Below are 13,453 nucleotides of genomic sequence, written 5' to 3' on the forward strand. Positions count from 1 at the left end.
GAAGTCACTAGCTAATCATTTCTTGAGTTCCTTTTGACCTCGGCCATAAGTACAGCAAAGAATTGCTAAATTTCCATCAAGAATACATTTCCTAAACAAAAGACTGTACACGATTTGCAATTTCCACAGCTGTAGACAGCTTCATGTTTCCTTATGATTTATAATTACAAGTTAGTTTGATTCCATATATAGTAAGTGAAAGCCCCAGCAAGAAGCTGAGTACAGTTAAGGATCACACCTCCCCACAGTAGCCTCACAAGTCAGTCTCTTCTGCTAAGTTCAGAGCCCAGGTGTCCCCTAAAGGAATACCTCAGCTTTTCAGTGCTCAGGTCAGGTGACAGCAGCCCAGAGAGCAGGCTGTTGCCCATGGTCTACACATAAGCCCTTCATAGCTTCCTCCCGAGTCCTTGTTCTAATACACGTTTATTACTCAGTCACTGTACCTGTGCCTGAAAAAGAAAAGGTCCAGAGTGACCTCATGCCTTACACTTGTAATGTATAAGGTAAGCAGGCCACTACCCTATGGAACAGCCTCTCTTGAAAAGGTCTAGAAAAGATTTTAGTGAGCATCGCAGCATGCCCCAGCCCCAGCCTCTTTGGTTTTCTTTCTTTTTTCTTAAGATTTGCTTCAAATGTTTACATTATTTTTAAATTTATGTACATGTGTGTGAGCCTGTATGAGTTTATGAGCCTACGAAAGCCAGACGTGGGTATGGGATCACTTGGAACTGGAGCTACAGAGGGTTGTGGGCCACCTTGTGGGTGTTGGAAACTGAGCCCAAGTCCTCTGAAAGAGCAGTAAGCTCTCTTAACTTCTAAGCCATCTATCCATCCCTTATTTTTATTTTTCAATTCATTAATTTGCTTATGTGTGTGATATTTTGTCTGCTTTGTGTCTTTATCTCACACGTGTGGCTGCTGGCTTCAGAGGTCAGAGGAAGGCACTGGATCTTCTAAAGCTGGAGTTACAGACTGGTGTGAGCTGCCTTGTGGGGGCTGGGGGTCTAACCCAGCTCCTCTGAAAGAGCAGCCTGTGCTCTCATGTGTATGTATGTGTACCTGAGTGTAGGTTTGTATGTATGAGTGTGGTGCCTGCAGAGGCCAGAAAAAGAAGAGTCAAGTCTCTTGGAACTACCCTTTTTTTTTTTTTAAGATTTATTTATTTATTACATATACAGTATGTTACCTGCATGTACTCCTGCCCCCAAGAAGAGGGCACCAGATCTCATTGTAGATGGTTGTGAGCCACCATGTGGTTGCTGGGAATTGAACTCAGGACCTTTGGAAGAACAGACAGTGCCCCTAACCTCTGAGTCATCTCTCCAGCCCCAAGGAACTACACTTGTTATACGAATTTGTGAGCCAACAAGTGTTGATGCTGGGAACTGAACTATGGTCCTTTGCAAGAATGGTTTTAGTTTTTAATTGTTGAGCCATCTCTGTGGCCCCTAGCAAGCAACTTTGGTTTTCTTCAGAAATTAGTCTGTTCTCATAAAAAGACAGTTGCCAACATGAATCTGATCTGATTGCTTTTTTTTGTTTCTTGGGCAAAGTTTGAATGGTAACGGCTGGCATTGATGACATTGAGAAGGCTGATGTTCCCTACCTCCTGGCACTCAGAGTATAAGAGGGACCTGCATGTGAAAGTCTACAGCTCTACAGTTCTGCCAGATTGTCACCATTCAGTGCTATGCAGAAACAAGTGTGGGAGTGCTCACAAGTGTCCTAGAACCCCACATTTCGTCTCTAGGATGTTAAATACAAGTTTTCTTTTTGAGACAAGATCTCCTTTGTAACCCAGAGTAGCTCAAATGCACGGAGATCTGTCTGCTGAGATTAAAGTCATGAACTGCAGTGTTGAGCTAAGTATAAGTTCTTGACTCTCCATTCTAGACTCAGTGCAATCAGTTTTAGTTCTTTCTTTCTTTCTTTCTTTTTTAAATAAGATCCCATCTCTGTAGCACACAAAAGGTAGAGGCAGGGTCTACATACAGATACCCACCATGCCTGATGAGACCTTGTTTTTTTTGTTTTGTTTTGTTTGGTTTGGTTTGAGACCTTGTTTTTAAGAATAAAAAAGATGCTGTCTCTGACCTCAACAGCAGAAACAGACATTTCCAATTCCAAAAACTAGTACTAAGCTGGGAGTAGTGGCGCACGCCTTTAATCCCAGCACTCGGGAGGCAGAGGCAGGCGGATCACTGTGAGTTGGAGGCCAGCCTGGTCTACAAAGGGAGTCCAGGACAGTCAGGCTACACAGAGAAACCCTGTCTCAAAAAAACAAACAAAAAAAAAAACTAGTACTAGTAGCTACTTCCTCTGCTGGAGTGCTGAGATGTTCCAGAATTACTCTGATTGTCTGTCTGTGTGCACTGCTAATAAGAGTTCTGCTTTGTCTCCCCCGCCCCACCTTCCCCCTCCCTCCTCCCCCCGCCCCCCAGAGAGAGCCAGCTGAAGAGGCCTTGAAGAGCAACAGTATGAACCTTGACCAGGCCATGAGTAAGTGACAGGGCATCTGGGAAGTTTTGCTTTGTAGAACCATTTGCTTATAGTCATTATTAAGCTTGAAGGGATGGTGTGGTAGACAGACGCGGTTCAGGGAGAGAGCAAGCAGAGAACACATCAATCATATGGCAGGTATCTAAGGACAGGTGAGCTGTGGAGACAAATGGCCAGTGCCACGGTGGCAGCATATTTGCTTGTTTTATTTGTTTGCTAGTACTTCAACAAATAAAAGGCTCATTTTATATTAGCCAGCTCTTCATGTTATGATAAACACAACTAACTTAAAGGAGGAATTCTTCTTTTGGCTAACAATTTTAGAAAACTGAATCCATGGTCACTTGGTCCTTCGCACTTGAACAGGAGTATCATGATGACAGGAGCATGAGGTGCACAGACCTGGTTACTTCCTACACGTGGGAAGTACAGAGAAATAAAAGAAGAGGTCGGGAAGGGTGCATCCCCAAGGACGCCACGCATGCCTGTGGCCTGCATCCTCCAACCAGGCTCCGTGTATTTCAGTGTCTGTAGTAATGTTGTCACATTACAAATTCATAGAAGTAGTCTATTCCTCATCTTAGATTGTCTCTGGAACCACTCTTAGAGGCGCACAGATCTACTGCACTGCCATAGGCTTCTCAAGCTGGTACAGTTAACAGTTAAGATTAACCATTATTGTTCATCTGTGTTGTGCAGTGCTGGCATCCCAGGCCAGACTGAGCACACCCACCCATCCTGGCGTGGAGTCGTCTGGCAGACACAGTGCCACAAGTGCCAGTCAAGAAACAACCTAGTTCTTGAGCTACCAAAAAGTTATTGTTGTATCAATTTTCTGTAAAATACAATCTGTCTTTTTAGCTGGGTGTGGAAGTGTATGCCTTTAATTCCAATACTCAGGAGACAGAGGCAAGCAAATCTCTATGTGTTGGAGGCCACCCAAAGTTATTACATTTTCTTTTCTTTTCTTTTCTTTAGTTATTACATTTTCTAAAGCCAGTAATAGTATTGCCTTAACCAATACAGAGCCCTCTTCTGGGGTAATCCATGGAGGCCCCCACAAGCCTGTTAACCACACACACCCTTATTTTATGCATGTTTGTATTTATTTAGCACTTTATTTAGCATGTTTTCATAATAAATGTGGGTTAGTCAGGCTAGAGTGTCTCCTGACCCTGGGTAATGTGGCTGTTACTTTGTTTTGTACCAAGACTCCCAATGTACTGTTCATCATGCATATTTTTAATTGTGTATGTACATGAAGTATGTGTGGACACACGTGTGATGGCACATATGTGAAAGTGGAGTCGGGGCTGGAGAGATGGCTCAGTGGTTAAGAGCATTGTCTATTCTTCCAAAGGTCCTGAGTTCAATTCCCAGCAACCACATGGGTGGCTCACAACCATCTATAGTGAGATCTGGTGCCCTCTTCTGGTGTGTAGTCATATATGCAGGCAGAATACTAATATATATATATATATATATATAAAATCTTTTTTTTTTTAAAGAAAAGAAAGTGGAGTCAGTGTGGGCACACATGTGATGGCACAGGTCAGATCTCTCCTTCAATTTTTCTTTGGACTCTGAGGATCAAACTCACATCACCAAGCTTGCACACTAAGCATCTTGACTGCTGAGCCGCATGGCCAGTGTCACTACCCCTACCTGCCTCTCACCCTGTCCCAGCTGTAGTCATGCTTTGGATGTCAACTTCAGCACCTCCTGAGCAGCCTCCCAGTGAGATCCTTTCCTCTGTGGTTTCTCTGCTGGGATTTGGTAACAACAACTAACTCCAAGCCACAGTGATGTAGCTCACCCTGAAAGAAAATGAGTTGGTGCATACAGTTTTTCTGCAAATCACAACTAGCTTTCTTGCATTAGGAATGCTACATCGCACTACACCACGGGGCATTTTAAATTCCATAATCAACAAAAACCACACAGCTATGAAGAATGTAGCACCAAATCTACCACAGACACTTCCAGTGTAAGGTCGAGTGAGAATGCAAAGCACTCCCTTGTTGACAAAGCCAAGTTTACTACCAACCTACAGGGGTCCACAAATGACCATAACAGGCTACAGTGAGCGAGTACAGAATCCATGTATGATGGAGACAGGCAGTAGTATGTTTATGTAAAAATGCCAGTGCATGTTATATATACTGTAAGACAGAGAAAACAGGCAAGTGGAAGCATTGACATCCAACTGCTTAGATGTTTGTAGTACAATTAAAGTGACCCAAACACAATTCACTAGACCAAAAACTCACCACAAAACAGGCAGTGAGTGCGGTGACAATAAGTGGGGAGTTTCCTCAGGTCACGTCATTGAGATGGTGGCTTAGAGGAAGGACAACCTGGGGACCAGAGGAGTTCATCCCAGGAGTGAGGATGATGGATGGGTGAGCTCTCTTGGGGCGGGCAGAGGGCAGTGTGCCAGAATGGACAGGAGCGGTGCCCAATCACAGGTGTACAAGATGGTCCTGGGACTAGGGGACAGCTCAGGCTCACGATGTCGATGTCCCTGCTCCTTGTTAGCAGCCAGCAGGCATCCTTCTTCCCAAGGCCATTGCCACCACCTATCCTGTGCTCTCTATGTCGTACCCCAGGTGCTCTGCTGGAAAAGAAGGTGGACATGGACAAACGTGGACTGGGAATGACCGACTACAATGGAATGGTCACCAAACCCCTCGGCTGCCGCCCACCGATCTCCAAAGAGTCTTCCATGGACCGCCCCACCTTCCTCGACAAGGTACGGATCTGTGCAGCTGTCCGAGTTCTGCCTGCAACAGGAAGTTTTGTTAGTTGAGCTGTGTTCTTAACATGAGTCAGATGGAGAGTGATGACACTTAAGCGCTTTTACCTCAGTTTTCTTAACATGTAGGAATGTTTTAACTCAACCAGGCGTGGTGGCGCACACCTTTGATCCCAGCACTCGGGAGGCAGAGGCAGGTGGGTCTCTGTGAGTTCGAGGCCAGCCTGGTCTACAAAGCGAGTCCAGGACAGCCAGTACTATTAAACAGAGAAACCCTGTCTCAAAAAAAGAAAAAAAAAAAAGGATGTTTACTTCAGGTGCTGTTGCATTGCACGTGGTTTCACAAGGAGTACAAAGTGGTGGGATTGAGAACTGACTCTCTTTGTCAGCACATGAACTAAGCCAGGGTCATTACATTTTTCTGTCTTGCTTGGAATACTCAGTTCTTCTGATTGGAAATGATACATAGCAGGTTTAGCCTTAGAAAAGGGATGGGAAGCGGTTGGTAGTGGTGCATACCTTTAATCCCAGCATTTGGGAGGCAGAGGCAGGGATCACTGTGAGTTCAAGGCCAGCCTGGTCTGCAGTGGGAGTTCCAGGACAGCCAGGACTACACAGAGAAAACCTGTCTCAACAACAACATCCCAAACCAAACCAAACAAAAAGAGAGTGGTAGGGTTAGGGTTAGGCACCTGTGTCTAGCTGGCCCTTCTCCCAGTAGTCACATTACCCATGGGAAACTCCCTGCTTGTTTTAGCTCCAGTCAAAGCTCCATCCCCGTTAGTGTGTCACTGGAGGGTGTCTCTTCTTCAGAGTGGCATGAGTCTAAAAGGAGAAAACACCATATTAAATTCAATTTCAATGTTAAGCCCTGAAAATAAAACTGAAACAAGAAAAGACAAACTTTTTTTTTGAGGGGGGAGGTTGTTTTGTTTTTGTTTTTGTTTGGTTTTTCAAGGACAGGGTTTCCCGGTGTAGCCTTGGCTGTCCTGGACTCATTTATAGACCAGGCTGGCCTCAAACTTACAGCGATCCGCCTGCCTCTGCCTCCCGAGTGCTGGGATTAAAGGTGTGCGCCACCAAGCCCGGCTCAATTTTTTTTTTTTTAAAAGAGGCTTTAAAAAAAAAAAAAGAGGTGGTACTAACCTATAATCCCAGCTTCTCAAGAAACTGAGGCAGGAGGATCTCAAGTTGAGAGCCACTTTATATTAATGAACAAGACCCTGCCTCCAAGTAAAGGGAAAACTTGTGGGGATGTTAGCTTAGTGGTTACGTGCACTGGAGCCCAGATTCCATCCCAGATCTGTCCACAGAGGGCCTTGGATACCTTGACTGACTCCTTATGTTCTGCACAGACAGGTGAGCCGTATCATGTGTCAGGAGCACATTTACACTAAAAAGTTACATCTGAAATTCCAAATTACTGGCTGGTCTCATAGTCCTGTCATAGCCTCTGGAATTCAGAGATTGCGGTTGTCAAGTCCTACATTTATTTTCATTTGCTGGATCTGGAAGTGTAACTGGGACCCTGAGCGCTCTCTGTCTGCAGAGTGGTGGTGCTGCTGCTAATGAGATGCTAGACTTTCAGAGCGTGGCGCTTGGTGTAGAAGTCAGGAGCATTTGCTGTTTATGGAACACTCTCTGAGGAAGCCAAGCGCTCTGTGGAGGTGGATGCTAGCCTCCTTAGGAAGCTGTGCTCTTGGAATCTGCAGATTAGACTGATTCTGTCTGTCCCTTCCCACACTAGGCCAGGGCAGGCCAGGGCAGTAGAGTGGGGAGAATGCTAGAAGCTAAAGTATGTGCTTGTCAGTGTCTTAACAAAAGCAGCATCTTAATCCTGTTTCTCTCTTTCTTTTCCTTCTTCCTCTGCCCATGTCCTCCATCCCCTCATTATCCACACATTTTTTTCCTGTTCAATTCTTTATCCATCCTCCTCCTCACCCCCACTATTTCTGTGGGAAACTGTTTGGTGCTCTGCGTGCTGGCGGGCACTGCACACAGCTCACCCTTTCTTTCTCCAATCAGGATGGCGGCCTCGTGGAAGAGCCCACGACTTCACCGTTTTTGCCTTCCCCAAGCCTGAAGCTCCCCCTTTCCAACAGTGCACTCCCCAATCAGGCCCTGGGTGGGATTGCCTCAGGGCTGGGCATGCAAAACTTGAACTCTTCTAGACAGGTAAGGCTGTTGGAAAAGAGCAGGCAGAGGTCTGCACTCGTTCTCCTGACTTTTTAAGCTCTTAGAGAATAAACTATTGTTTCAACTTTGATCTTACAATATAAGGGAATGTGTAAAGCTACTGAAATGCCCATGGAAGCTCAAAACTGAGTGACAGTTCTTAAAAGTTAGCCACTCTACAGGAATGCTTCAGGGTTGTTTCTATATTGGAGTAAAATATATTTGAGCTCTTCTCTGCAGTCAGAGCTAACTGACTGACGTGCTGGTGTGTTACTAAGTGGTCTTCATCATGGGGGCCCTCTCCTCAGAAACAGAAGGTACTTCTATGAAACTTGCAGAGCCTTCTGGCTGCCTAATCCTTTCATGTTCTGTGTGAGAGGTCCCAAGAAAGAAACTGAGAGACCTAAGTGCTTGCTACTAGACTGAGCTGTCTGTCCCTAGAATGCCTGAGGTCCCCGTAGGATTGTCATGGACCTGTTGGCTCTTGGCAGCTCTTTGGTAAAGTTTAGTGGCAAGTTTGAATTTGAGAACACACAGCCTATTAGAGGCACAGCACAGGCATAGCAGGCTCTGCCACTCAACGCCTCTCCGCCAGCTTTCCAACAGAGAGCCATCATGTTCCCCCTGTCAGCGAGGTGGCTTGTGCCACAATATGGAGAACACACCCATGTATATGTGGTATATTGGACATCAGGTTAACTATCCATCTTTTCTGACTGATTCAGCCTCAGGGTTTGTTAGAGTAACTGCCACATTTCCCACTACGATATGACTTTCTGCTGCTCACCAGTGATTCACACGTTCTCTCTATCTGACTGCACACAGCCTTTGGGGAAGGGAGTGTATTACCCAGGCCATATCTTATTACTGTTATTTTTGAAACATTCTTAATTATCTCTTTAGCTGTGGCAGCCTGGGTTGGGGGCACTTTAAAACACGAGTGTGTGTGTGTGTGTGTGTGTGTGTGTGTCCCCTGTGGTTTAAAATCATAGACAGCTCTCTAAGCTGTTTTTTCCATCCTCCATAACCTATAGAAATAGCATTCATGCTGGGCGGTGGTGGTGCATGCTTTTAATCCCAGCATGTGGGAGGCAGAAGCAGGCGGATCGCTGTGAATTCGAGGCCAGCCTGGTCTACAAAATGAGTCCAGGACAGCCAAGGCTACACAGAGAAGCCCTGTCTGGGTGCAGGGGGGTGGGGGGAGGAAAGAAAGAAAAAAAGAAATAACATTCACCCAGAGTACACATAGGGACCAAGTTGAAGGGACAGGAAACAAAAGAAACCATGGCATTCATAGTGGGAAACCTGTCCCAGCCTACCCGCCCCCACCTCCTAATAGCTGTTCTGTCTCCTGCAGATCCCGAGTGGCAATCTGGGTGTGTTTGGCAATAGTGGAGCAGCACAAGCCAGGACCATGCAGCAGCCTCCAGTGCAGCCTCTTAACTCCTCCCAGCCCAGCCTCCGCGCTCAAGTGCCTCAGTTTCTATCCCCTCAGGTCTGAGCCAATAAGCTTTGTACACTGTGCTTGGTATGGTTTTTATCCAGCTCTGGCTTAAGGAAATTACTGTGATAAACCTGACAGTAGTCTTGGTTATTTAGAAAGAAAACAAGCTGACGGCTGTTGATATAGAGCATCAAGAAAGCCACAGTGAGATCTCAGTTAGGAGTGTAAAAGTGTGTGTGTGCACCAGGCGTGGTGGCACACACCTGTAATCCCCAACTCAGAAGGCAGAGGTAGGGGAATCTCTGTGAGTTTGAGGCCAGCCTGGGCTACAAAATGAGTCCAGGACAGCCAGGGCTACACAGAGAAACCTTGGGGGAGGGGTATGTGTGCTGCAGATTGGGGATTATAGTTAGTATTTACTAGCTGATCAGTTTTGCCTGATGAGATGAGGGGTGGGAGGGCCTGTTTGTTGTTGTTATGGTGTACGTCCTAGGTAGGGTTAGCACTGCTGTGATGAAACAGGACCAAAACAAGTTAGAGAGGAAAGCGTCTCTTTGGCTTCTGCTTCCAAATCACTGTTGATTTAAGACAGGACCCTGGAGGTCGGAGCTGATGCAGAGGCCATGGAGGGAGCTGCTTACTTCCTTGTTCCCTGTGCCTCATTCAGCCCACTCATCCAGGACCACCAGCTCAGGGGTGGCACCATCCACAATTGGTTGGGTCCTCCCTCCCCAATCACCCACTAATTTAGAAAATGCCTCGAAAAACCAAAAAAAAAAAAAAAAAAGAAAAGAAAATGCCCTCTGGTCTTGCCTATGGCCCAATTTTATGGAGGCATTTTTTTCTTAACTGAGTCTTTTTCTTCTGATGATTCTAACTTGTATCAAGTGGACATGAAACTATACAGCACCATGTGTTTCTTTCTTGAAATTTTTCTTTTCTTTCTTTTCTTTCTTTCTTTTTTTTTTTTTTTTTTTTGAAACAGGGTATATATGAGACAGGGTTTCTATGTAGACCTGGCTGACCTAACAAGGATCCATCTGCTTCTGCCTCTACCTTCCAAGTGCTAGGATTAACAGTGTACAACACCATACCAACAAACTTACGTGTATATATGTACACCATATGCGCGCTGGGTGCCCCTGGAGGCCTAAAGAGAGTGTCAGATGCCCTAGAACTGGAGTAACAGACAGTTATGAGCCAGATCGGTGCTGGGTATGAAATCCAGGTCCTCTGCAAGAGCAGCCGGTGCTCTTATCCGATAATCCCTTTGCCTAGCCCAGACCCGTAGAGATACGTGTGTCTGTGTGTCTGTGTGTCTGTGTGTGTCTGTGTTTTTAGATTAAAATATAATTACCCCCTTCTCTTTCCTCCCTCCACCCTTGTTCTCAGTCACATATATGGCCTCTTAGAAGTAGGAGGGTTTCTGAGTTCAAGGCCAGCCAGGGCTACACAGCAAAATCCTGTTTCAAAAAAAAAAAAAACACACACAAATTTGTGGCCTCTTTGTTGTTATTGGTGGTGGTAGTGTGGTGTGTGTGTATGTGTGTGTGTGTTTCTTTTTTGTTCTGTTTTGTTTTTCGAGACAGGGTTTCTCTGTATACCATGGCTGTCCTGGACTCGCTTTGTGGACCAGGCTGGCCTTGAGCAGTCCACCTGCCTCTGCCTCCCGAGTGCTGGGATTAAAGGCATGCACCACCACTGCCCGGCTTGTGTGTGTATATTTCTAAATATAACCTGCTCGTTTTCTATAATGTTATGTGTGTGTGTTTTCAGGGCTAACCATTTGGTATTGGATAACTAATTGGTGTGCCTTTCCTTGGGGAAAACTATTTCCCATACTCTCAGCATCCCTTAGTCATCTGTAGTTTTTCGAGATAGAGTTTCTTGAAGCCCTGGCTGTTCTGGAACTCTTTTGTAGACCAGGCTGGCCTCAAACTCACAGAGCTCTACCTGCCTCTGCCTTCTGAGTGCTGGAAGTCTGTGATTCTTTGTCTAAGATTGATGCCTCATGAGCTCTCCACTTCCACATCAGCATATCTGTTGGCAGTGTCCTTGTTTGGGTCTTATTTAGGCAGCCATGCTGGTGAAGCTGCATCTGTACAGCTTCTCTGACCTTCTAGGAGGCAGTCCAACACTCACCAAGCTTGCTGCTTCTCTGGCTCTTACAACCTCCAACCCACTTGTACATTACCCTGAGCCTTAGGTGCAGGAGTTCCATGTGGACATCTTAGTTGGGACTGTACTCCGAGCCTCGGCATTGTGATGAGCTGTGGTTTTCTGTAGTGGCCTCTTGACTGCTGGAAAGAGGGGTTTCCTTGCCGAGGGCCGAGGGCTGCACACCTTTGTCGTGTAGCTAGGGCCGTGCTGGTTTATTGAAGCGGCAGTTGTAGGCTCTCCAAGATCCATAACTTCACGAGCCCTGGGGTTGGGCCAGGGGTTTGCAGGCCAAGATGGCATGGGCCGAGAGATGCCCTGCCCCTCTATTGTGGCCAGGAGCCGGGGCCTGCCAAAGCTCTCGCAAAGCGCTGGATTCCAGAATGACCACTGAACCTAAGACCACCCACAGGACCCTGAACTCACCAAATAAGGCCGTAACCCTAATACCTTGCCATCACGTTGCAACTCCTTCCCCTTTAAGAAGCCCCTGCCCAGCCCAGCCTTTCAACTTAATTGACCTCCTCCCATGAACCTGCCTTTTTACCATAAATTTTAATCAATGTTATTTCATATGCATTGGTGTTTTGCCTACGTGTATGTCTGTGGGTGTCAGATCTTGGGGTTATAGACAGTTGGGGGCTGCCGTGTGGGTGCTGGGAATTGAACTCAGGTCCTCTGGAAGAGCAGTCAGTGTTCTTAACCACTGAGCCATCTCTCCAGTTCGCTGAAAGAAATTCTTAAAAGTCAAGCAGAACTAAAGAAAAGGATACTGTTGATTTATGTAGCACAGATTTATCAACTTTTTCACGTTAGCCCTATTTACTTTTGGAACATTAATAATTTTAGCCTTTGGACTATTTTTTAAATTATAAAATAATGTGTTTGTTTGTTTTTGCTTTTATTTTTTGAGACAGCATTTTTCTGTGTATCCTTGGCTGTCCTGGACTCTCTGTTGAGCAGTCCAGCCTCAAACTCACAGAGATCCAACTGCCTCTGCCTCCCAATAGAATGAAAAAAAAATTTTTTTTTTAGATTAATTTCTGTATTATTATGTATACAGTGCCTGCATGTATGCCTGCAGGCCAGAAGAGGGCATCAGATCACATTATAGATGCTTGTGAGCTACCATGTAGTTGCTGGGAATTGAACTCAGGACTTCTGAAGAGCAGTCAGTGCTCTTAACCTCTGAGCCATTTCTCTAGCCCCCAGAATGACATTTCTTATCCCTCAATAAGAGCATAGTAATCAGTTAGTCCATATTGATATTATCTTTGAACCTGAGGTAACCAGAATTTAGTCAATATATAGTTATGAGATCCTACATGGAAAGAGCAAGAGTGTCCTCAAGTCCCCACCTCTACCAGCGCTGTGCTGACAGGGGTAGAGCTACTTTTTTATAGGACCTCTGTTACCAAGGAAACACTAAGGGAGAGCTCAGGAAGCTCATCTGCTTTAAAAAGAGAGCATGTTAAGCCTTCAGCTCCCGTTGCTGTGCTGTTTGTTGAAATGGATAATAGACAAGTAGCTTGTAGTTCTGAAGGCTGAGAGTCCAAGGGCAAGGACCCAGAGGATCTGGCACCTGTGGAGGGCTTATGTATCCTAAATGGTTATGCATCCAGCGTGTTGAACAAGCAGCAGGCTTCCCTGGGCATTGCTGGTAAGGGCACTCGAGATCCCACCCAGGACAGAGCCCTCAATAACCTAGTTACCTCCCAAAATTCCCACCTCTAGTTAGTTAGTTTTATGTATATGACTGTTTTACGTGCACGCGTGTGTACCTGATGTACAAAGAGGTCAGAAGAAGCTCTCTAAAGCCTTGGCACTAGAGTTCCTTACGGACAGTTGTGAGCTACCATGTGGCTACTGGGATTGAACTCAGGTCCTCTGCAAGAGCAAAAGTACGCTAAACCACTGAGCCATCTCTCCAGACACCGCCAGAATTCTCGCTTCTTCTGGCTACTACATAGGAATATGGGGGACATATATCTTGTCCCTATCACATAGGAAAACAGTGTTGACATGCGGAAAACAGCAGGTCTATATGTTGAGTTGAAACAGCTGGAACTTGGTAGAAAAACAGCTAAACTTATTAGTGAGGGTGTTGCAACTCCTATGGAGACTGTTGGGGCCTATATGAAAAGACATGTCTTCCTCCTGTTGAGGCAGCCCTTAGCTGGGCTAATGTCTTCTCTCATCCAGGCCTTAAAGTGTCCTAACCTCTGATAGCAATGGCCGCAAGCCATGGGAAGCACATACACAACTAAAGTATTTACAGGAAGAAGTCTTCTGGAACCTGGCTTGGCATGGCAGCCCTTGCCCATAATCCCAGAATTCAGTAGGTAGGGGCAAAAGGACCAGGAGGAGTTCCAGGCCGTTCACTACATAGCCAGTTTGAGGCTAGCCTAAACTATGTAAGATCC

General features: G+C 45.8%; 1 protein-coding gene across 5 annotated transcripts in view; it reads left to right on the plus strand.

Moving 5' to 3' along the window:
* TNRC6C (trinucleotide repeat containing adaptor 6C) overlaps positions 1 to 13,453 on the plus strand; it is a 114,987-nt gene that overhangs the window by 79,460 nt on the left and 22,074 nt on the right. For 2 of the 5 annotated variants that reach the window (XM_084749030.1, XM_084749032.1), the window contains exons 9-12: positions 2,442 to 2,499; positions 5,109 to 5,251; positions 7,256 to 7,429; positions 8,787 to 8,924. In XM_084749030.1, the coding sequence (XP_084605156.1) occupies positions 2,442 to 2,499; positions 5,109 to 5,251; positions 7,256 to 7,429; positions 8,787 to 8,924 (513 nt within the window). The remainder of the gene's footprint in view (positions 1 to 2,441; positions 2,500 to 5,108; positions 5,252 to 7,255; positions 7,430 to 8,786; positions 8,925 to 13,453) is intronic. The other 3 variants (XM_084749031.1, XM_084749033.1, XM_084749034.1) reach the window with 3 other exon arrangements.

Source organism: Acomys minous, assembly GCF_964271855.1.
Source record: "Acomys minous genome assembly, chromosome: 12".
Taxonomy (NCBI): Eukaryota; Metazoa; Chordata; class Mammalia; order Rodentia; family Muridae; genus Acomys; species Acomys minous.